Source organism: Haliaeetus albicilla, chromosome 11, assembly GCF_947461875.1.
Source record: "Haliaeetus albicilla chromosome 11, bHalAlb1.1, whole genome shotgun sequence".
Taxonomy (NCBI): Eukaryota; Metazoa; Chordata; class Aves; order Accipitriformes; family Accipitridae; genus Haliaeetus; species Haliaeetus albicilla.
In genome coordinates this window covers 20,978,801-21,002,847 of record NC_091493.1, presented here as the reverse complement: position 1 = coordinate 21,002,847, position 24,047 = coordinate 20,978,801, and the positions used below count along the sequence as shown (strand labels likewise).

At 40.9% G+C, this 24,047-nt stretch overlaps 1 protein-coding gene across 2 annotated transcripts in view; it reads left to right on the top strand.

Moving 5' to 3' along the window:
• ARHGAP22 (Rho GTPase activating protein 22) overlaps window positions 1-24,047 on the top strand; it is a 162,332-nt gene that overhangs the window by 27,182 nt on the left and 111,103 nt on the right. For both annotated transcript variants that reach the window (XM_069796549.1, XM_069796548.1), the window contains exon 3: window positions 5,541-5,628. In XM_069796549.1, coding sequence (XP_069652650.1) covers window positions 5,541-5,628 — 88 coding nt within the window. The remainder of the gene's footprint in view (window positions 1-5,540; window positions 5,629-24,047) is intronic.

Genomic DNA, 24,047 nt, shown 5'->3' with positions numbered 1-24,047 from the left:
TCTCTTATTTCCCTACTCTTCTTCCAGTTGTTATGCGAGCAGCTCAACTTGTTGCAACTTCATTGCACAGCTGAAAGAGGTGCACACTAGTAAGGACGAAGTAGCTCTACTGGTGTACAGTCCCCATTGCCACTGTGGCTGCAGCAGGTCCTGCATTCCTTCCACTGTCCAGTGCCTGTGGTTGTGTTTCTGGGTTTTTTGTTTGTTTGTTTTTAAATGAGCTCTGCTACACAGTGATCTTCCTCTTCTCCATTTCATCAAAGCTGGTTAAAATGAGAATAAGAAACAAGTCACTTCAATGAGAGCTTTCTACAGAATATATGAAATTGAATATGTTCTGAAAAGGATCAGAAAGGAAACGTATTCTGACTGGGAAATGCTTTAGCGTGTTAGTTCAAGCAATTTACGTCTCTCTAATAAATTCTAGAGTAAACATCACCCTCGTGTACCAAAGGTGTGTCTCACTGAAGGGGGGCAGGTGACATTGTACCATATGGTGCATCAAGCATGGAGAAGGTCCATTTGCTTAGTTTTGTTTCAGGAGAAGGGTGACCTGAGTCATGCAAATTACAACTTCTGGAAGGCACTGCGTTGTGAGGTTTTGGGTTAACCTTTTGACTTCATCACTGACTTCAGTTTCCTGCAGAAAGATGGGCTTTCTGAAACTCTTTAGTATGACAGCACTTTTCTGTGAACTGCTCCTGTTCTTCTTCACTGTAAATACATTCTGAATCTCCTGGTCTGTATGTACTGCTGTACATCTTCACCATTCCATGCTATAAAATAGCAAAAAGTTAGCTTATATATCATTGGGTTTTGCCTAAAATGTGTGACCTGAATTTATGTATTTGCCAAGTTTACTAATTCAGGCTTAGGGAAAGAACCCTCCACAAAAAAGTGCCTTTTTCTGGAGTAACACAGGGCTTGATTCAGGGTCCTGAGTTCTGCTTGATTATAAATGTGAGGTTTAGGTAACTGTTTCAAATGGGGATTTATGCTTGCCTTGTACTAATGGATAAGGAAGGCCTAACTTTTATTTCGTGCTGGATTGTAGGCACTGCCCATTTTGAGACTGGCTGGATTTGCTTGGAGGGCTTCTTAAGAGAGGACTTTACCTTAAAGGAAGAGATAGAGTGAGTTGCTGTCTCTTTAACAATTTTTCTTTCTGCAAAATGTAAATTAGCCCCCAAAGAAAAGCAGCTGTTAGCATTTAAGAGGATTACATCTTCTGACAGAAAATAGCTATTGCCAGCTTTCCAGTGATACCTGAAGCTCTGAAAGTCTAATCAGCTGGAATCAACTGAACCATATTAGTTTTTATTGCTATATGTACAATTCTAGTTTCTGTTAATAAGATAATGACCTGAAAATGTAAATTTACAGCTGAGAATGAAAAACCACTGAATTTAAGTTAAACCAACAAAATTACCTTAAGAGCTGCTTTTTTTTTTTTTGCTTTTTTGGTTTTTTTTAGCCAACTTTGTGATTTTTTTTCAGGGTCCTTTGTTGTGGCTTCTTGACATTCTTGTCTTAAGCTATTCTGAAATCCTTTCTGGTTTCAATTGTGCAACTTAGATATTTTATTTTAGTTCTGCTTGTGCTGCCATTTCACCATTTCCCTAGGGATGTTCCATATACTCCTAGAAGTGGAAAGGGTTTGAATTTGTGTGCAGTATTAAAACTTTAGGGTCTGTTTTTCATAAAGAAGGTTTTTTTAAAGACAAAACAAAGAATTGTGACACTTCCATCTATCCACATGCCTTCCCTTGTGCTTCAGCCTCAGGTTGACATAGGAGCTACTTCTTTTTCTCACCTCTTTTCCAGGAACTTTCTTCTGTGGTAAAGCAAGCAGATGCTTACATTTAACAGTTTTGATCATTTTTCCTCTTGAATATGGTGTCCCTAGGAGAATGCTATGAAACTATTTTAAAACTTGTGCATTCAGTATGAGAAGAGATGCAGAGGGAGCATGGACCTCTTAGTACATCCAGTTAAACCATTTTTGTTTCAGAGAACTACCTGATAGAAACTAGACTGAGAAAAGCAATCTTCCTGCTCAAGCCAAAATATGAGGCTGCTTGGGTAAAAGCAAGGTTCAGGGTCCTGTCTTTGAAAATAATGCTGTGTTCACTTGATCACTGCTTGGTCCTTGTTCCTGGCTGACGTAATGTTCCATGAGACTACCTCTACTTCTCATGAATCTCATGAGTTGCACTGTGCACAGAGCTTTAATTTGCTTGGGAGATATGCTTGGGAAATTTGTTCTTTGCTTTCTGGGAGAAGACAGTTTAGCTAAGGTAGTAATTGATGGTATTACTTTAATTTTCCAGGATGCTGATATCAAAAGTATTTTGTCCTTTTAGACAAGGGGTTAGAGTTATGTGGAAGGGGAGACTTGATCCATTTAGAAATTCCTGTTCCACAGGTGATCTGATCTTACTTGGAAGCTGGGACTTCATGGTGGAGGTTACACTGCAGAGAGGTACTTCTCTGCCTGTATGCCCCATCCTCATCTAGTTCAGCCCTTTACCCACTCCCCAGCTGATCACATAGGCACAGCAGCTCTGCTCTGGTATTCTGGTGGGCAATGCTCCTTGTTTCCTTCAGTAGCGGAAAGGGAGGAAGGAGAGTGTCATTCAGGTCCAACCCTTCTCCTTCCTCGCTCCTGGAGAAGAGCACCTGTGCAAGTTGCAACATCCACATTTTGCAGGGACTGCAGCAGGAAAGGAGACAAATGTCTGCCTAGTGGGGCTGCATGATGCTGTTTTGGGCTGCACAGCCTATTGCAGAATGGGGCACAGGGGAAGGTACTGCTGGATAGCATGTGTAGCTTTCTGTTTAATATCTCTTTTGATTGCCTTTTTCCTTTTTTCAGATAAAAGTTGACTTCTATCTTCCATCTTTTTCCTTCTTATTGTATCTCCTGGCAAATAATAAATTTCTGGGCTGAGTAGCCTAGAACCAGGAGTATTTAATAGTCTTTCACTGGTTTCAGCATGCTCTGCTCCCAGATTGCTCTAGCTACCAGCATCAGGCAGCTGTTGGTTTTTTTATGTGGACAGAATGCACACAGAAATATATGATGTCCACTTTAACACTTTACTCTTCCCCTCTAGGATGCTTTGTGGAGCCAGCAGGTGCTGGCTTTGGCCCCTTGCAGAGTTTGGCTGAACTTCTCTGGCTCTTCTGAGCTGTCCCTGCTGTCATCATTCAGGTTTTTCTTTCCCCTTTCAAATCTTGATTTCTCAAATGTGTTATGAAGAACTTTACAATATGCTACAAAACATCCAACCCCATCTTTTGCTGTTACATGAAGCACGGAATTTTTTTTTTTTTAAATGCAAGGAAACAAAATTGAGATAGAAATGTAAATGCACCATTTCCTCAAAGCAAAACCAAGGATAGCTAAACTGAATGCCTCAATGCAAAATCTGACTTGTTTAAGAATGTTTAGTTTTGTTTTTTTTCATGATCATTTTTGCTTTTACATTCTGTAAATGGAGCAGCAATAGTCCACACAGTTGAACACTGAGCATATATGCAATGTGGTCAGGGTAATTTTGCTTCTGGAACTTTTATTTTTTGATTTTTTTTTTTTTTTTTTTTTTTTAATGTAGCAACACTGGGATGGTGATGCAGATCTGTTGGATATAGAGTAGTATTTGTTGTTCTATAGACTATGAATACTCAAATTCAGGGTGTCTTGCATTTCTACCTTTTGACTATGCACTGACCTGCAATATGTGATTAACTGGAGTAGAGTTTCATGAGTTCTGGATGACAGGGCTCTAGAATGTTGATCTGGCTTGTCAAAAGGAACTAAATGCAGGTCTATAGCCTGATGCCACTGAGGGATGGCAAAACATGGAAGCAGGTTGCTGAATCTATAGTAACATGGCAGATTGAGTTCTGTTTTGAAAAGAACAGATTTGAGTACTTGTGAGACACTTTCAGTCTGCAGCGAACAGATACTTTCAAAGCAGCAAGTCATTTTAATAGGGTGTGTTGTCAGAACTGAAATGCAAACTTCTAAACCTCTATGACTTGGAGCTTATTTCCTAGCTGAAGTATTTTCCATCTTAAGCATTACTGTTGTGGTAATTTATTTGTAATAGTTTTTGAATGTTCTATGTTCAAAGAAAAGAGTAAAACTTAATTCATTTACATTTAATACAAGCTGGCTCCTTGGTTTATTACAGTGGTTTCTCCAAACAAAGCATCTGTAGGAAAATGTATTACCAAGGGACAAAGCCAAGGAAGTTTATGCCATAACAGATGTAACGAAAAATAACACAACTGGCTTCTCTATTTTATGGAGAAGATTGCAAAGGTCATGTGATGGGTTGTCTTCTATCAGTTGAAATCCTGGATTGTCTGTCTCATGAGACACTAATTGTATTACTCAGTAATATGTATCTGGAGGCTGACAAAGAGTGTAACTGGTATTTGTTTTGATTACAAATGTTATGATGCTCCAATATGTCTTGGATTTGGCTGTTGCCAGACTGGTTGAGAGAATGTAACTGTGCATGTTTACTAGAAATATGTGTGGAAACAACTGACTGAAACAACTTCTTTCTTCTCTTTCTGCTCAGCAAAAAAAATGGTTTGGACCCAGCTTGCATTCCAGGGCAGTTCAGTCTTCATGGCTCTAACTCCTGAGAGTCCCAGTTCTTACTGCCTTTTGTCTGTCTTATTGTGTGTATGTCCTGAAGAATGTTAGCTGGAAACCCTTTAAAATGTCAAAGATTAAACTAAAAAAAGTGGAGAAACAATGAGGTCCAAATAGTGTGTTTGTTCTTGTTCTACCTGTGTTACTGGACAAGAGCTTCCTGTAATCTCTTTTTCAGCCTTTCTATAGATAAAGATGATTTTCTTCATTTTGAAGATACTATGCCACCAGCTATGCAGAATTCCCGAACTGGAATACATTGTGTTAATTATGCTTAGGGTCAAGGTGAAAATGAATCTGAATTCTGGCAGCATTTGAACTTGGGAAGTATAGGGGCTCAGACTTCTTGCTAGGGAAACTATAGTCTCTTGGATTGGTCCAATTGCCTTGCAAACCTGAATCAGCTGCTCTCCTCCAGTATCTTCCTGGGAACTTCTGTGCACTGAGAATCTCTGGAAAACAGGCCATTTTCTTCATTTGCAGAAATAAAGATTTAGAAAGAGAACTTCAGCCACCTCATTGCTGCAGGTTGCAACAAGAAATTAAAGGGTGAAGGAAGAGTAGATGTAATGTGAGATTAAACTTTTGCAAAGGTCAATGAGTAATGGAAACCAAGGAGGGTCACCTATGTGTGCTCAGAGTATTGTTATTCCAGAGGAAAGATCATTTGACCAGAAGTGTCCAGTGTGAGAGAAAGGACAGGTGAGGCAGGTTCATGACCAGCTCAATCTTTCTTGCTCAGAAGGGTGGAAAGGAGATGGGCTCAGTGGAAGAGTGGGGCTTAAATTTCCTATATATGTCATGTTTATCTTCTTTTCCTTACTCTTTGTGGCCTTTGCCCTTTCACTGGTGTTTGTGTCCCTTACAGGGTTTAATACTACTGCAAGGCAATCAGGTGAACGAGCTGCCACCTAATCCCGATGAACCAGGGAAACATCTCTTTGAAATTGCCCCAGGTAGGCCAGCATTTCCTTGTACTTTCAACATAACATCATCTCATTCCCATCGGTTGTCATCAATTATAATTGAACTGTACTGATCACTTAACTTCTTAGCATTCTGATACACTAGACAGATTATCTAGAGAGACTGGGAAATGGAAGTTGACAGGCTACTTAGTGTTCTTTGTTTGGGATATAACTGCTGCTGTGGTACCTCATGAAAATTGTAGTTGAGATGCATCATGCTCCTTGACTTTTCTGTTTGGAGGGTGCCCCTTGCCTGGAGTGCTGTGGGGTCTCCCAAGCTGATGTGGTTTTCTGGTTGTTATGGGAGAAGCTAACACAGAGCACAGCACAGAACTTACCGCACACCCCTTTTCTGTATCTGGATCTAATTTCTTTCAGTTTGGGGAGGGGAAGAAAAAAGTTTCAAAATGTTTTACTTTTGGATAAAAGGTTTAAGACAATAGATGATCTGCTATGGAAGAGAGGTCGAAATTTTGTTAGGTAGAAAATCTAATGATCTGTCAACATAGTCTTAATGTAAAACTTTTGAAAACCTTTTAGCTGCTGTGTAAATGCTTCCTGTGGACTGGCTTGGTATCTTCAGGGTATATTTAGAGTTAACTTTCCTGTTGCAGCATACAGAATGACTGTATTCACTTTATTGAGTTCTGATTGTAGTTGGGAGAGGACCATCCCTGTGCATAGATTTGAATGCAGTATATTTTAGAAGTAGTTTCAGGTGGCCAGATCTACAGAGAAAGCTGTTGCACCATTAGCAGTGTTAGACCAGAGGAGTGAGAAAGATGAACCCGGTTAGTCCTTCCAGAGCTATCTCAAATTACGTGAAGACTGAGTTTCTGGAAACAAGGAGGGAGACAAACATGACTATGGTAAAAATTATGTGAGTGCACTGACTCAGTCATGCTTTACTTCACGGCCAGTTTCTCCTACAGGGACTACCTGTCCATGCTTCTTAGTATTGTTTGTTTTCCCACAGTGTTGGTGGTGTTGATAGGGTAGATAAAAGTAATTACATTAGGCTGCCTCTCTCTCTTTTTTTTTTTCTTTTTAAATGGAATGGATAACACAGTGAACACTTGTCCCTGTAGTTGAATGTTACTGTTGAGGCAGGTGTGCTTTTACCTGTGTCTTTGGGGTCTTTCTTACCCCCTGATCAGGCTGGTTTAAAATGCCTGTGTTGCACAGACCTCTTGACACAGTATCAGGCAGTGCAAGAACAGGCAGTGCTGCAAGGTTTTCAATTACACCAGCAGGCAGGGTTTTACAATAACTCAGTCACAGCATTCTGTTTGACACACAGGAAGCTACTCGGGGAGAAGAGATTTATTTTTGGTTTCTCTTCCTTATCACTGCACACTATCTATTAATGGCTCTTCTTTCTTATCCTGCACTGTGCCTCGTAGGCAGGGCCCCACAAACAGCAGGGCATTGGTCTCACAGTGTTGCTTGCATGGAAGATCTCCTAGGAAGTGGCATTCACTGTTTGAATGTGACACATCTTCTGCACTGTTTTACAAAGATTGTGCACCATACTGTTGTAAAAGGACTGTGGACCTGGGATGTGAAAGCACTTGGATTGTTGTGATTGTGAATAATCCCATGTGTTCTGGCAGTGACCTGAGATAATTAACTGAGCCACAGACTGGCTTGGTTGAGTTACCTGCAGATTTGAGTTTGTCCTCTGGTTCCAGGTGGGAAAACAGTCATTCTTCACTTCTTGCCCAACCTGTCAGGTTATGTTACTGTAGGCTGCAAAAGACTTGTCATGAACTGCAGGTAGCTGTTGCTTCAGCAGAGTTGGTAAAGCAATGCCATGTGATTACTTGAAAGAGGCTATCTAGAGGGGTGGAAAAAAGTGACACTGTTTGCAGCATAATTGTGAATCCCAGGACATCTATGTTCAGCTTGTGGTTTTGACATTGCCCTTCTCTGTGTTCCCTGGGAAAACAATTCAATCTTAGTGCACTACTGTCCTGCCTGCAAAATTGTGATGGTTTCCCTGCCTTGTAGAGCGAAATCCATTCATGTTTGTAGTAAGCTTAGTTGCTACGTGGATAGCAAGTACTGAAAAACGCCAGTCAATACAGAATGTGACTCGGCACAGACGTCCCTGGAGAATCTGGCCTGAAGAGTTCCCCATTCTGTTCACAGTACGCTTATTCTGTGCTGGTTTTGGCATAAATGCCTTTTCTTTTTCGCACGTGTTCTGAAATGACTCTTTTCTGTGTGGTTGCCAGCCTGCAGAACACCCACATAGTGAACAGCTCTTAAGTGGATGCCAGGCAGGAAGGTGAGCACAAATGATCTTGCAGGACCCAAATAATTATTTTCCATCACTTCCCATTTTCCCCTGTGTTGGATATATGGCCATGATCATATCTCTGCCTAATTGTGCCTCAGTTCTCCCACTGTAAACTAGGACTGTATAGTTTCTATCACGATGATGACATTTTTTTTTTTAGTTGTCTTAACTAAGTTAGGGATCTTGTGAATACAGGTACATAGCTGTAAATATAGATATGGGATTTTACTGTGCTTGTAAGCAGCAGAGCTTTAACTAACAAAATTAAGAATAAGAGTGCAGCATTCCTAAAATGTTCCACAGTGTCCTGATACCAGCTTATCTGGCAAAAAGGAGAGGCTGAGATCTCCCAGCAATGAAATGTCCAAAGCTTTCTAAAGTTTGTGGTACCAGTTACCTCCAAAAACCTATTTTGTCATCAATAGCCAAGGCTTTCAGCATCCTTGTTGCTGGGATCATCCCACCTTTCCCCTGCTGCAGGCTGTGTAAAGCTTGGCTGTGGGAACTGCTTCCTCAGAGCACAGGGACTAGAGTAACAGCATGTCCTGCGCTGTAACAGAGCATGTATTGATTTTCTGCTGAGTAACAAGAACTAATGATGGGCATTGTGTATTATTCATGTCTCATCAAGTTCATTTCTAAGCTGTATAGTGCAGCTGGGAGAAGGGTTAACTAGGGACATGAGACACTGCAGAACAGTTCTACAGTCAAACTAGTGTTAGATCTGGTGGCAGGACTTCCTGAAATACCTACTTTGGCAGTGATGTTCTCTATCCTCTTTTCTGGGGAAACTATGTACATTTCTGGACCCTTTTTAACCCATTCATGCTTTCATCCCTCACAGCTAGTGAAGTTCAAAGTGGAATGGCAGGGTAAGCTGCAGGCTCAAGTTGATCTCATGTTCCAGTGTACATTAGCAGGTGTGTGTGGGGGGTGTTTTTATAAAAATTGTCAGGGTAGTTTGAGGTCAGGTGCAAAGCTTTAACCATTTGGGGTTATCATCACACAGCAGATGATATTTCTGGATGGAAGTAACCACTGTCTGTTGCTTGGAAGAGGAGTCCAAATCTGGTAACAGGAACAGCAGCTGACTGATTACTAGGGGCAACGAGGCAACCATGCGTTAGCCTGGGGTCACAGTGCATTTCAGAGTGGTGTAATGCAGTGTGTAAGAAGCACAGGGATTGATCTCTGAGAATGTCTTAAGGAATATTGATGGCTTCAATGCTCCTGAGGTCTCACCTTTTAGGAAGCTGATGCTTTTAATGCCCTGTGGCCAATAGTCTGCCTAGTTTTATTCTCTGGTCTTTGCAGCACTATTAAATGAGATGCTCAAGTTTCTCTGCAGAGTCAGAGATAATTCTCTGATACTGTAAGGTCTACAGAGTCAAGGACTGGAGTGGTAAAAAGGTTCAGAAGTTAGGAGGTGAAAAGTGTTGTCTTTTGATAGGTATGGCAAGGGTTATTACTAACTGATAGGAGAATAGCTTTGCTTTGTAGAAAACTTGGTGACATTTAAGAAGATTCTTCTATTCTGCTTCAGAACAGATTCAATTGATCTTTTCAGGGAGAGTGAGTGGAAAGATAGAAACATGAACAAGAAATTTTCTATGGATTACCTGGTACCTCTTTAGCTAACATCCTCTCCTGTGATGCAGGAGACCCAAGTTTCTGTTCCACTGGGTTTAGACCATGAACCTGAATCTGTCACTTGCGTAGCGGGCAAGTACCCTTAGTGACTACTGTGGTGGTGTTTTTCCTGGGAAGGATGGCTTTGCTTCATTTTTTACTATGAAATCATCCTAGAGTAATGCTCTTGTCCAAAGAAAATGTGCCCTTTTGTATTTCAACAAACTGGTATGTTATGGTTGAAAGCAGCCTTGCTGAAAAATTCCTGACCAAAATTCATGGTACACATCTTGGTGCCTCCTTACCACTGATGACAGCTAGTTCCTGTTTCTTGCCACAGTGCTTTCTGCCAAGGTCAACAGTGGTAGCTCTTAGCTGGGTCTTTCTGTGAAAATAAGAGTGGTTTTGTGATAAGTTTAATTTGATTTCACTGGAAACTGCTGCTGAAGGGGTTGATCTTGCTTTCCCCTTTACCTCTTGGCTTCTTCCAATATCTAATCACATTTTTCACTTCAGCTCTTATGACTGGATAAAACAGTTTTCAAACCAGTTGGACTTCAGGTCGATCCAACTAAGCTTGATGAAAACTGCACTTTCAGGTTGGTTTTTGTGTTCCAGTTGAGTAACGCTAGCCAGCCCCCTCTTTAGTGAGGCAGTTCAGTCCTGTTCAGAACTGTTGTTTCAGGCTTTTTCCAGACTCAGCCAGAGCAAAGGTGACTGCCTGTGCTTGATTCACATGTAGAAGGTTGTTTTCAAAACTTTAGAAGTCAGAGCTCTGTGGCATGCTCTTCAATTATAAATACTGAGCTCAATATAGGCAGCTTGCCCTTAGGAAAGGGACCCGCATTCAATAGCGACTCCTTGAAAGTTGGAATAGTGGTTGCATTCTGCCAGAAGTTAGGCTGGGGCACAGTAAAATGCCTCATCCAGGAACTTCTGTGCAGGGTTTATGTAGAAGTTATTTCATTGCCTTGTTTGTGCTATACAACAAGTAGAAAAAGGCAGAATCAGAAGGTGGGAGTACAGACTCTTACAGGGACAGTAGCTGTTGACTACTTGCTCTGTAGGGAGTCCATCAGTGTCATTGGCAGTGTCTTACAGAGCAGCTGGAGTGGCAGCTTGCTTGTCTTGTCCCAGTAGGTTGAATGATTCCTACAAAGCAGTCTGCTCTGGGGTACGCTTCTGTGTCCCAGGTGATCAACACCAGTTAAGTTATCTTTGTGGCCTTTATATATCAGTTCCTGTTGAGATGGTGTATAACTGAAATACCTGGAGGGGAAATTAGAAATTCAGACATTAAAAATCATTCCATGTTCTCTATTGTTCAATGCAAATGGCAATTCTTACTAACAGCAGGAAACCGAGTTTGCCACTGATAATGAAATTTTCTCCTGAATTCTACATCTGATAACTGACTGTGCGTATCTGAATATGTGATGATGTTGATATTTGAGGGTTTTATTTAGGTTTCTGGGATTTGGCACTCGGCATATTGACTAGGGAAATAGCAGCAAAATAGAGTAGTTTTGGGTCCTACTGGAAAGAATGAGATGATGTAGTTTCAGCAGTGTGCTGTGGAAACACTTAGCAAGTGAGAGCTGTAGACATCAGAGTGTCTATGGAATTGCATTGACCTGCAGGAGAAGATTGATGGTCCTGGGTTTGCAGTGGAGGGCACTGTCTGATCTGTGTTTAATGCTTCTGGGTGTCTGGAGTGCAGATGAGGGCATGCAAATATTTGTATGTCACTAAAAGTGACAACTGTCTTGCAACATGAGATAGACTTGCCATTTATTAAGGAGGGAGAGACCTAAAATGTCTTCTCTGAGCTGTCTTTCCAAAGGATTGCCCAGAATGATAAAATTGGATGCTGCCTTTGCAGTCACAGTCTCTGGAAACTGTTTATTATTACCTTATAGCTTGGGTTGATGTCATGACCCAGACTGGACAGACCAGGGAGTCGTGTTTAATTCAAAATTCCCTTGGGCTAAATTAAGGTGAAATGACACTAAACAATCAGTTAAAGATTTTATTCATGACAGAAGCAAACTGAACTGGGGAGGCATGGTAGTAGGTGGCAGGGTTTCTCACAACAGGAATTGGCATAAGACTACTGCTGTAAACTGTGTAACCCAGGGTAACCATATACATCAATTCAGGGAATAAGGAGGTCCCTCCTGTTGAGTCACGAGGTTCAGAGCAGACCCCCTTGCTTTCCAGAATCTTCCTCAGAGAAGGGCCCGGGGACAGCTGGATCTACTCTTAGTCTCAGACTTGGTCAATGGTTTATGTCTTGAAATGGATGAGGTGTAGGGATTGTGGAAAAGGAGAGACGAAGACAGAGAAAAAGGAAGAGAGAGATTTCACCAGTCCTGGGTCCAGCATTGGTCCAGTCAGCTGATGGGTCCAGTCCCGGTGGGCTTGCGTGCCCGCGGCTTCAGTTTGTGTCCTTTTATCATCCTTGCCCCTCCTTTGGGCCAGCACCCGAACTCGTCAGGCTAATGAGCAGTTTGTGAGCCTTTGGGCTTGGGGGTCATTTGTGGTGTAACTTCTCCTTCCCTGCATACATGGCCATTATTTGATCTTTGTATCAGAACAGGGAGCTGCCCACCCTCCAGCACGCCCTCCCCCTCCTGTTGCTGATGTCCGAGCTGATGGGCTTTTCACCTTGGTTCCTTGCTGTGCATGGTTTGTCTTTAAGCAGAACTTGCCCCACCACAATGTTTGAGACATTAACTCTTTCAGTCTCTCACAGTTGAAGACCTTCAAGGTAATGCAGTCTTAGCACTAAGATAATGACAGGTACATCTGCTTGGCTTCTGGCAGCTGCAGAGTCTCTTTTTACGTGGAAGGTAAGTGCAGCCTGAGTGTCCTTGGAAGTATGTATGCTGTACTTCATGCCTAAAAATTGTTGATACATTTTCCGTATGTATAGCTTGCTCCGTCTGCTTCTGAGCACTAGATGGTGCTGGTTCTTTCCACCTTGTGCTTGGACACTTGCTGTCAGTTATGGCATATGTCTTGAATCACTTGAGGAGTGCGAGTTCATCCTGTAAGAGGAAATTGGCCACTCCTTTATTGTTCATTGGTGTCTCCTCAAAAGCAAATCAGCAAGCAAGAGCTCCTTAACAATGTTATTGCCTAGCCTTTGAAGTTAACACTGTGGTCTGTAGACAGAATATAGTATTGCATGCATTTCTGCAGATTTGCCCTGCTATGAGCGTCTTTGTCTAAACCCACAAGATATAAGGAATTTAATGCTTTCTGCCACTGTAACAGGTGCCAAAATCAACAGTCTTTGAAAACATTCAAGTTCAAATTGTTTGCCCATTTAATCTTAAAATGAAAACAAGATTTATTTGTTATGGAAGAGCAAAGCATGTTTTATATAGACATGTACAATAATGACCGTGTGGGGAAGCTGCTTGAACCTAGACCTCCACTATTTTGGGTTAACCTACTGACCCAGGGGTTACTGGCTATTTTGTGGCATCTGTCTGACTGTTCTTCCCCTCCCCCTTTCTAAGCCTGATTTAAACTTATTTTTCAAAATATATATCTTCAGACTTTCCCAGTTTTAATGAATTGGCATTTGTGTCTTCCATCTTGGTGTGGGGGTGAAGGAGTTTGATCAAATCTCCCACTGCATTGCTCTCTAGGGATCTGCCAGAAAGACCAAAAGATACTAATTGTCTTCCTCAGGGTAACTGCTTTCCTAATTCCACTGAAATTCTTTTGTCCAACTTAAAACATAGTCTTTGTGGCCTGTCCAGACCTTGACAACTTCATTTAGCATCAACAGAAGTATCGATCAGCTGCCAATATTTCTAGGCTTAAATAAATGGATTTGAGTTGAACAACTATTATTTGAGTAAGTTAATGGAGGCTTTTGTTTCCCTCATGCAGATATTAGACACTAACAACTCAAATCTTCTGCAAGCAAGGCATCTCTGCTACTGATCTCTTGATCCATACCTTCCCTGAATAGTTGACGGTACCATGTCACTGAATGCTTCTGAAAAGAGGACATGAAAAAGGGGACTGAACTTTGCCCTCTGAATTCATGTAACCTTACTGATTTCAACAGTGTTGTGTTCAGTCCAGTGGTGTATCCCTACAACTTGACCAATACATTATTGTCTACTTAAGGTAATGAGTCATTGCTGGTGAAGGTCTTCAGACTGCATCCAGACTTCTGCACAGAAAGGTTACTAGGCTCCACTTTGCCCTGAGGGCTATGAGGCTCTCTGATAGTTAAGAATGTTTTGGCTTACCTTATGTTATCAACTTAAAACATCTTGAAGGGCATCAGGAGGCACCTGCAGCCTGTAAATTGCTTTTCGCTTTATTTTTTTTTTCCCCTAGTGTATGCAATGCCCAAGGCTTATGTTTGCATTTGGCAAGCAAAGATCCTACCTCATGAAAGAAACAAGATCCTGCCTTTGTTTCATTAGAAGTGTTTGATCTACTCGAAGTTATACTGTCTACATCCCTTAGTACTCTGGGGCCCTGGGCAGTTGAATGTAGGCCTGGAAATGGGCTGTGACAGCATACGTGTTCTGCTATCCTGGAATTTGCATCTCCAGGAGAAGCTCTGCATCTGATCCCTGATCAGTAGCACCTAGCTGTCTTTAATGTACGTGCTGGCTTTCAACAAGAGTGCTGTTTTTTACAGCTTCAATTGCAACAGCATGAGGTCTGCTGGGAAAGGTGCATAAGGCTTAAGGAGTTTCATGAATAGCTTTTTCTGCTGGTGCAGATCATTAAGACACAATCTCTGACTGTTCTTGAGCAACTCTCCTTAACCCATTGTATTCCTCAAAGTCAAATTGCCTGCATAGCATTTTGTGTAGGCTGCCCTTTGGGTATAGAAAGGTGGCTCTATAAGATGATGGCATGTTGTTGCTGGAATGTACAAGGCATCATTTGATCCCATCAGGTAGGCTTTTTAGTGCAAATTAGGCAAGATTTTGAATTCTTCCTGCTGAGCTGTTCCAGAGTAAGCTCTACTATTGAGTATTCTGCCTTAAGGATAATACATTAAGCCCTAAGGCATGTGTGGTTAGTAGAGGTATTTTTTCAAGCATTTCTGTGCAAGAACAGCTTTGTTCCATAAGGATATGCTTATCAAACTGTCAACATGATCAGTTATATAGTACGTTCCCTATATTTCTTGCTAATTTGTGAAACATCAAGTTCTCAGTGCTGTCTTGCAGTTTGTGTGCTCTGATGCTGCTGTTGCAGGTTAAGCTTTTTTTCAGCCCCAGAAGCAGCTGTGTTACCATTTGCAATAAGGATGGGTGAATTCTCCACAAGATTTATGCAATATTTGGGTTCCCTGAGGCTAAAAAAGTACTCTAGTTTAGTAGGTTAGCATGATGAAGTAAAATAAAATAAGGTACATGATATATGGCAATGTAGTTCATAGCACACAGCAAATTCTAGCTATAATAAAAATAAGTATTAGAGGCCAACATCAGCATGAAAAAGAAAGCATCAAGCTAAAAGGAGGTTTACTGCCTATAGGTGCCTGCTCCACAAATGTTTTACCAGCTCAATAGTCTTACTGAGGTGAGTTGATCTCTAAGTCTTGTGGGATTGGGCCCTTTATTTGAAATTCTTCTGATTTGCCTCGTGCAGTTCGGTGGGTTAATTCTTGTCCCTAGCTGATCTGACACAGTCATGTTAAATTACAGATAGAATACACTTCAGATTAATTTGCAGGGTTGTATTGGTCGTGTGAGCTGGAGATGCAGTCAGTGTTGCTCACTCTTTTCCTTCAGTGTTCCCAGGGACTGCTTTCCTCTTTATTTTCTGTACTTGAGCTTTTTAAAGGGTCAGCATGTCTGCTGAGTGCAGTTTCTTTAGCTCTGATACTAGAAGTAAATTGCTGAATTTTGGATGGATAGATGATGATTCTTTGTTGAGGTTGTTAATTTTTTTTTTTTAATACTCTGTGGATCCCAAACCTGTCAGTGGATGCATGTATCTGCTTGCAGAGTTCATGCTTTATAGTAGCAAGAATAAAGAAAACATGTCTTTGTTTCTAAGTGTAAAATTTTGTGGACAGGGAGCGGTAACTGAATTTTTTGCGTACCTGCTGTGCTCCTGCTGTTGTTACAGCAGTTCTTTAATGACATCTACAGCATTTAATGACTCGTGGGCTTACTCTGACTTCCTGCCTGCTTTGAGATGCTGTGGATTTGATTTCTGTGGTGTGTGCAGCAGGTGCAGGCTATGCAGAGTATAGACACACACACTCTGAAACTGCATCAGTCACATTGTACTTGCTGAAAAGAGGACAAGAAGCAGGACTGGTCTCTAAACCAATGAAGGGTGGCAGATAAGTGAACGAAACTGAAATATTTGCTCCCCAGACTATTCCAGAAGGGAATTCTGACACATTTTTTAAAGAAACCCTTATCTAAAGGGTAGAGAGGGAACAGTCATCCAAAACCACACTATCTACTGACAGTCCTGCAAGACTGTACCACTGATGCTGTTGAGGTACCTGTTAGTGCTGGTAGCTTAACTGCTCAGTATATGTTGACTTGAAAATACCAGCTGGAAGTCACTCTGGGGAGCATAGGTAAGAAAAATAAAACATATTTCCTTTTCACACAGCCCACACAAAGGTATGTGGGACAATGGAGGCAAAGCTGATAATGTGCTGCTCCAGCATCCAAAAGGAATTATAATTGGGAAACTGCTATCTGGGGTGTTTATGAAACTGTGTCTTTGAATGATGCACTGATGTCAGTTTGAAGTGGTAGCTGGCCCTCTGTCAAACAGCTGTGAGGGTTCACAGGCAAAACCCACTCTGTGTTTGTCTGAAATGCTTTAGGTATAACTAGCATACTATCACTGAGAACCAGGTTGCACTGGGCTTTCTGAACCTCATAAGGAGGAGGAGGAAATATGGCAAAGATGTATTGCCTCGGGCATAACACTTAAGATTTATACTTTAGGTCATGCTATAAAGTAACAAGAACTTAATGTTACATTGTAAAAGCTTCTTTGGCCTTCATGTGCTACTTTAAGTATTTCCAAAGTACTGATGAGGTATGGGGGGGGAGGGGACGGGGGGGAGGGGACGGGGGGGGGAGGGGACGGGACGGGGGGGATGGGGAGGAAGGCTGGGGTATGGAAGTGACTTATATGCTTCTGTTTAATGATTTTTCCAATTCTTATCCTACGCACATGCCTGTCCTTAGCCTTACCCCTGAGTAGCGTCCTATCAACTTGGTTGCTCACAAAATATATGCCTGACTGTGAACTTGCTCATAAGATTCTCTTGTGTTATGCAGGAACTCAGACTGTGTCATCACATGGGTCCCTCTTGGGCTTGATGTTTATGAATAAATTTTAAAAGATGCAAGTTAGTGCAGGGAAACAAATTGGTCTGAGATCTGAACTGTTGAAAGTGCAGGCTCTGAAGAACAAGTGCAACATGAAAATGGTAAAACATGAAACAAGCAGAACAATTCCATTTCCCTGGTATAGCCAAGAGAAATACTGACACTAATCACATAAAAAATGAAATGTGCAATTTTATTACTTCAGAGTGTCCCTGTCAAGTAGAGTGGGAAACTAAGGAATTCATTTTGTTTGTTTTAAAAATTAATAAATTGTAAGAATATCAGTCACCAGTTCCTGTTGTTCAAAGAAATTTATTAAGCAAGGGATGGATGTGGAATCTTTGGCATGTCTGGAATGTGTGGGATTTTATGTGATACAAGCTCTTCTATCAGATAAGGTCCTGTAGATGCTTGGGTATTGGGTTTACATGCGTTTCAGGACACTGGAAGCAATTCTTCCTTCCCGAGAGCTTTATGTTAACCAGCATGGCTGTGTTTCACTTTTCTGTTGATAATTTCACCACCCCTACACACACAGGGAATAGTTTTAACTCCCTGTGCTAGTTACCTAGGTATAGCATCCCTTATGGGGCATGCATAAGTATGCCTAGATGTATCCTCTGTTATGCAGAGGATGCCATACCATTTTTAATTTTACATTGCACTGTATTACTAGACCTGAGCTATGCCAGTAAAGAACTCAAGTTATGTGTTTATATTAGAGACACTAGAAATTACGTTGGTTTTGTTATTTTAGCAGTCTGTTTCTAAACAAGTGTAAAATACCAGATCTTGAAAAGTGCTCCTTATGACTACAAGCTGAAAAAGCTGTATTTTGCACTAATGTTTTCCATCTTCTTTTCAAGAAGATTTTAAAAGGAGCTTGACATCCTGAGCGCTGAGAACACTTACAGAAGTGTGACTAATCTGTGTTGAATTTAGTGGCATTACAACAACTTTATTCTCATAAGTTTAATATAAGCTTCACAGTGTCTCTGCGGTGCCCATCACAGGGGCCCTGCTCAAGGCACTGTTGTATAAAAACAGTGAGGCAGCTGGAATTAGGACTATGTTCTGCTTAGTGTAGCACATTCTGATAAACTTAATCTTCCTAATTTTCTTCAAGCACTCTAATTGAAATGGATCTGATTTCTTCCATTAAGAAGACAAAGTTCAGGTCACCTGTAATTATAGAACAGACTCTAAATGTTTACTTTCTCTAAGTTTGTGTCTTCTATCTCTGTTCTTGCAGGTGCACAGCCCAGTGCATATGCATTCTTTCAGCATCTGGCTTTGAATCTCAGCCAGAGGAGAAATATGTTTTTAACTGCAGGATTAGGCAGTGTATTGTACATCCATAAACTATTGCTCATCTAATTGAATTCCACTTAAGAAGATGTTGATATCCATGCCTCCATGTGGTACCAGAGATGCTATATATAATGCTGAACTCATGAAGCATTGTTGTTAGTTCTAGGGCTTGCTTTTAATCACCAGCTGTCTGACGCCTATGAAAATTTGGGGCAGGGGGCAGGAGGAATTTGAGATAACAAAGAAAAGAGCTATGAAATTAAAAGTATACAGTGTTAAAAGGGAGTGTCTGTGAGGCCATGAGAAAAGACTGTTATAACCAACCATATATCCTTTGCATTGAAGGATAATTGTACAAATTGTGTCGCTTTCCTGGATTTGGAGTTGTGGATTTTAATATGAGGATTTATCAGCACACTGGCAGCTGCTAACTTGAGAGACGAAGAGCCTTGTCCACATTAGGAAAGCTGTACTGGTATAATTATGTCAAAAGAAAGCCTGTACTGGCATATTAGTGTAACATGGAGGAAGATTACTTTTCTTAACACAAATGTAAGTGTCTACAAAGATTATCAGCCTTCTAGCTATGCTGCTGTGAGAATCTTCCCACTCTGCAGAGGCCATAAAGGCTCTGCTTTGAGACCGTGTGGTTTGTATATGAATTGGAGAGTCAAAATGATGCCTTCTGGGAGGGTTCAGCAGAAGATCTTTTCCCGACTAAATTTCCTGTGGTCTGTTTTGAGTGGACAGAACAGGGTTCAGCAACTTATTTCTGTCCCTATGTCCTTATAGGTCTTGAACATGGATCATCAGTGTCATGTGTTGCTGACACTGCAGAGCATGAAAGGACACATACTTCTTTTAGTTAGCTCTGTGACCCAAACACCTTACAGCAGAGAATAGTGAAAGTTAGTACAAATGGAAATATTGTGCCTATGATCATGTTTGGTAAGAGAAATATTGCCTCCCTGAAGCTGGTGGAGGTCTGTGGAAGGTGTCATAAATATGGCTGTGGATCTGTAGGGTGACTGTCTTACTGAAGGGAATACATAAAGATTGGGGAGGAGCAGTGAGAGGGAATTCAGTGTCCTCCCCTAGCAGTACTCTAAGGTCACAGCTATTTCCTCTTGGAAAGCACAGTTCTGCCTTCAGCTGTAATGCTAACACCACCACAGGGTTCTGCTTTGGTCTCGGGAACTTTGATGAATGCATGATTAAGCTACGCATAAGGAGTTGTTTCTTAATCAGCTCCACAAAGGCATCCCAGGCTGTAGGAGTCCAGATATTTCCTATCCATCTCAGATCTTTTTGCCATTATCTTAAGAATCTTCAACTGGTGAAGAGTTGTGTGTCTGTGAGCCAAAGCAGATCCTCCTTTCTCTTCTAGAAGCAATGGTTCTTTGAAGTTAGTAAGTGTAAGAACTTACATATGTTAATAGTAGGCTGTTGGCTCTCTGTGTACACCGGGATCTGTTAGGAAAGGGTTCTTGTTTTTACAGCAGTTTAAAGATGCTTTCAGATACTTGCAATAAAACTGTGCTTCTTATAATCTATGTGCTTAGCTGATCTTCCCCTTTGGGCTCTAAGTGTGAAGTGTGCAAGAGCAGCTATGGATGCATGGCCACCAATGAGAACTAGTGTGTGGTGCCAGGTAAGAGTTGCTGATGTCAGCCAGTGTGCTCACCTGCTGCTGAAAGCAATGAAAGCACAGCAGTAAGAGCTGTCCTAGCACTCTCCTTTAATCAGGGCACACATTGTCTTTCTACCAACAAAAATGGAACAGTAAGGACATCAGCTTTGCCAGGACCAGGTGCAAAAGATTCACTATAAAGGGACTTTGCCCATGGGTAAGGCTGACTAGTCAGGGATTTTTCATGCTTCCTTGGTACTTCAATGCCAGAACCCTAAGAGCTTGCTAATGCCCCCGAAACAAAGACCTGGGGATTTACGCTCTAGCATGGTGTGGCTAAAGGTATATTGGAGTTTACTTACAAGCTTTCTTCCTTTGTTGATGTTTGCACCTAAAATTCTTCTGTTTTGAATTTGCTTAGGAAGCTGTGAGCTTTTCACATACAACAGATGGTCCATCAGAATTCATGGGATTCCTTTTTCATTTCAACAAGTGCTTTAGGTTGCAGAGTCATTATTTGAATGGAAGGAATGAAAAAGGTGGACACCTGGGAATCTCTCTTTAAAATGTTGTTAGTGCTATGGGAAAAAAAATGTCAAAATGCCAGTGCAAATTATTGTATGTTCTGAAATATTGTTCCTGACCAAACAGTTAAGTGACTCTTAATCTTGTGTTTTAAAATGCTTTTTTTTTTTTAAGCCCTTTAACAGAACTGTGACATATTATAAGCCTAGCCTAGCCTGGGTAATGGGAATGTGGTGTTATATCACTTGGGAAAAGGCAATGTGCGAGTACAAAATGTATATTTCCATGCAGTACCTACCGCTCATACAGTCTAGTGATTTATCTACATCCAGCTCATGTTCTTCTGTGCCAATGTCTTCCATGAGGAATAGATGAACTATAAATTGTTCCTTAAACCATGAAGGTCTGATTCTTTTTCTCAGCAGGTTATTTTTCAAAGTCTTACCAGCCTGGAGAACTGGAGTTTGCAAAAACACTTCCTTCACAGTTTATATTAAAGGTATTAGAAGTGTGTATTTGGAGGGTTGGGCTTTTAGGGGCAGGGGGTAATGGAGACAGGGGCTTGCCAGGGGAGGATGGTTTAGACTTCTCTGATCTCACAGGAAAGAAGCCTTGAGGGAGGTAGCATGTCAGTTTATTACTAAATAGTAGCCCAGAAAACTCACTTTCTAGTTTTAGGCTCTTATAAGAGGTGAAGTAGGTCTTTAAGGGAGTTACAGTATTTAGACATATACAAACTAAGACTTGACTGTAATGTGTTCTTCTACCTGTGTTATTACATTGCCAAAATATTCTCTTTTCTTCCTGAGATCCAATGACTATCAGGATTCTGTAGGGAATCACAGGGTGTTCCCACTGGGGCCTGGCAAGCCACTTTTACTTGAGCTTCACCATGTATTTTGGTAATCAAGTAAGGGAATAATCCAGGTTAAATCAAACTTTTCATAAAAAGCAAACTTGCCATTTTAGAAAGCCTCTAACTTCTGAAGAGGAAGTCTGTAGTTTACCAGCTCCTTGACTTTTAGATTTTTGAACAGTATGGGGAAGCTCATAATATAAATAACTTTGCAGTTCAGACAAAACAAGCTTTTAATGGCCAAACTTGAAAATTTTAACATATTCTCCTGGATTTTGAACATGGGTATTAGTAAAAATTGTCAGCTTTTCACAAGTGCATCTGCTTTGTACTGGCTAGCTCAGATCCATTCCCTATGAAACACAGTTCACCTGTTTTCATATTAGTGATGCAAGGTGTTGCTAACATTTGTGTTCTTCAGACCAGTTTGTGCTTTGGGGGGGGGGGAGGAGGCTGAGGGGAAAAAAAACCCTGAACTTTGTAATCCCTGCCTGGTGTCTAAAAGTATGAAAAGCAACATTTGCTCTAGAGATGCAACTCCGATACATTTGGGAACCACAAAAACCATTTGCCTCCTAGTAAGGGAATGAAAAATAGATACCTTCAGCCATCAGTGAGCTGTCACATCTGGAATGAATCACTGAAATAGAATACCATATTTCTCTACTCTCTTGCATTTTTTTTAATCACACTCACCCCCCACTCCTGAATAAAAGTGGTTGGCTTAACTGAAATCTTTACCTCTGGTTTCCAGATCTTCAGCTTGGTCCTTAAACAGGAAAGTTCATCATTCGCACAACAGTGTTTAGCAGCCAGCTTTCCTTTTCAGTGGCAGCCAATACACTCTTGTATTTCTTAAGAAATGGGAGGGAGTGTAAACTGTAAATCAAGAGTTTCAGATGGTGAAGCTGAGAGCTATGGCTGGAGAAAAAATGTGCAAAGTATATTGGTTATTCAGAAAAACTTAGGGCACTTGGTCTGCACCAGTTCATTTCACAGAGACCTGCTAATTACTTGGTGTTTTTGAAAGATCAGGCAATTGCTTAGTACTTGAAATCAAGATTTAGACAATGAACTCTGGGCTCCTGATTTTATAAATCTTAGTCTAAAGTTGGTATGTGCACGTTAAGGAGAAGACATGCATGGTTTTAACCATAGATCTAAAAGGTCAAATTGTTAAGAATGACAGAAATCCCACTTTGAACAGCTCCTGCTGTACAGAATGAGTTATGTATATTGACAGATAATGAGTCTCAGAAGAATCTTACTGCAGAGTAAGTGGGTTTTGTTGCTGGAAAAGTGCAAGCATAACCAACTTTTATTGCAGGAATAAGCTAATACCTACTTGAAATTTTCAGTGTGTGTAAATATAAATACATTTTCTATAATATTAAAAAAAATTATAAAACCTTAATTTTGTTTGATGCAGACAGGTTTGGCTATCTCTGTGATATTGTCTTGTGTTAAGCCTTCAAACCCTTCAGGAGCAGAGTTTGTATCTGTATCAGACAATCAGTGTGTTAGGGTCTAGGATGAGTTGCCTTTATATTTAGGCAAAAGATCTGAGTGGCAGTTCTGCACTCTTACCTTCGTTAGCAGACTTCTGAGATGATCTGCCTGGGCCTGACTACATTCAAAAGAGAAATCATTGAAGAATCTTGAATTTCCCATGGGATGACAGATCTGGCTTCTGCATCTCCCAAACATTGACCAGCTATCTCAAAATGGCTTCCTGCGCCCCCACTCCCTGGGGTCCCCTCCTCCCCTGTGAGGTGTCTGGTCTGTATGGATGTACTCTGCTGGCCTGTTCTCCTGCTAGCTGCTGCTTCTGCTAGCTGCTTCTGTCTGTCAGTATCTGGACTGGCAGCACATTTGACAACAGACATGTATTGGCTTAAGTTTTAAGAAGCAAAATGTGTGCCCTCTAAAGCTAAATGACAGATGATCTGCAAAGTGCACTGAGGGTATGTACAGCATGTATGTTGTAGCTTATATTGCTTATATGGATTTTTTTCAGGTCATAAGGAGGTTTTATGAAAGTGATGGTGATTATAGTGTTTTACTTTACTACAGATTAGGTCTCTGTACTTAATCCCATACATTTAATCAGTGAATTATTCCTACATTCCCACTTCTTTGATGGAATTATCAATGAACAACTCTTTAGCTACAGAGATGATTTCCCCCTGCCCAGGGCTTTGTGTTTCCTGAGTGTATTCCAAAGTCTTTCACCCAAACCTCTGACACAAACATATATCAAGGTCACCAATACAGTGAAGATTTTCCTTAAATGAATCATCCAGTTTTAATAAACAAGTGCTGAAGAACTACTGTGTTTTGGATAAAATATTTTTCTGCAAAATTGAAAGCATGGATGGTCCACGCATGTGCAAACTTTGGATGGCTTTCTGAAAGCTGTCAATAATGGCTTGTTTTATTGCTGCACTTCACTGTAATGATTATTGCCATCCAGAGCAAAAGTGAGGGAAGGGCTAAGTGCTCTTTAACTCCATTTTATGTAGTGATACTCCTGGGTAATGTCCCGTTATGTCGGTGTGGTAAGGACATCAGAGGGTCTGCATCCCTCTTGCAATGAAGGCATCTGAAGATTATTCTCTTAAATACATGGTGATGGTTATTGCAGTAAATGAATCTCAGCTATTTTCATCTGGGAACATTTAATTCCCTCATGTAATGTAACATAATCAAAAGGTAGGACAAACTTTTTTGTCAGCTTTCCAAGTACTTTGTGAAAATAAAGAGAGCTTAGAATTGTAATGTTTCAGTAATAGAAAT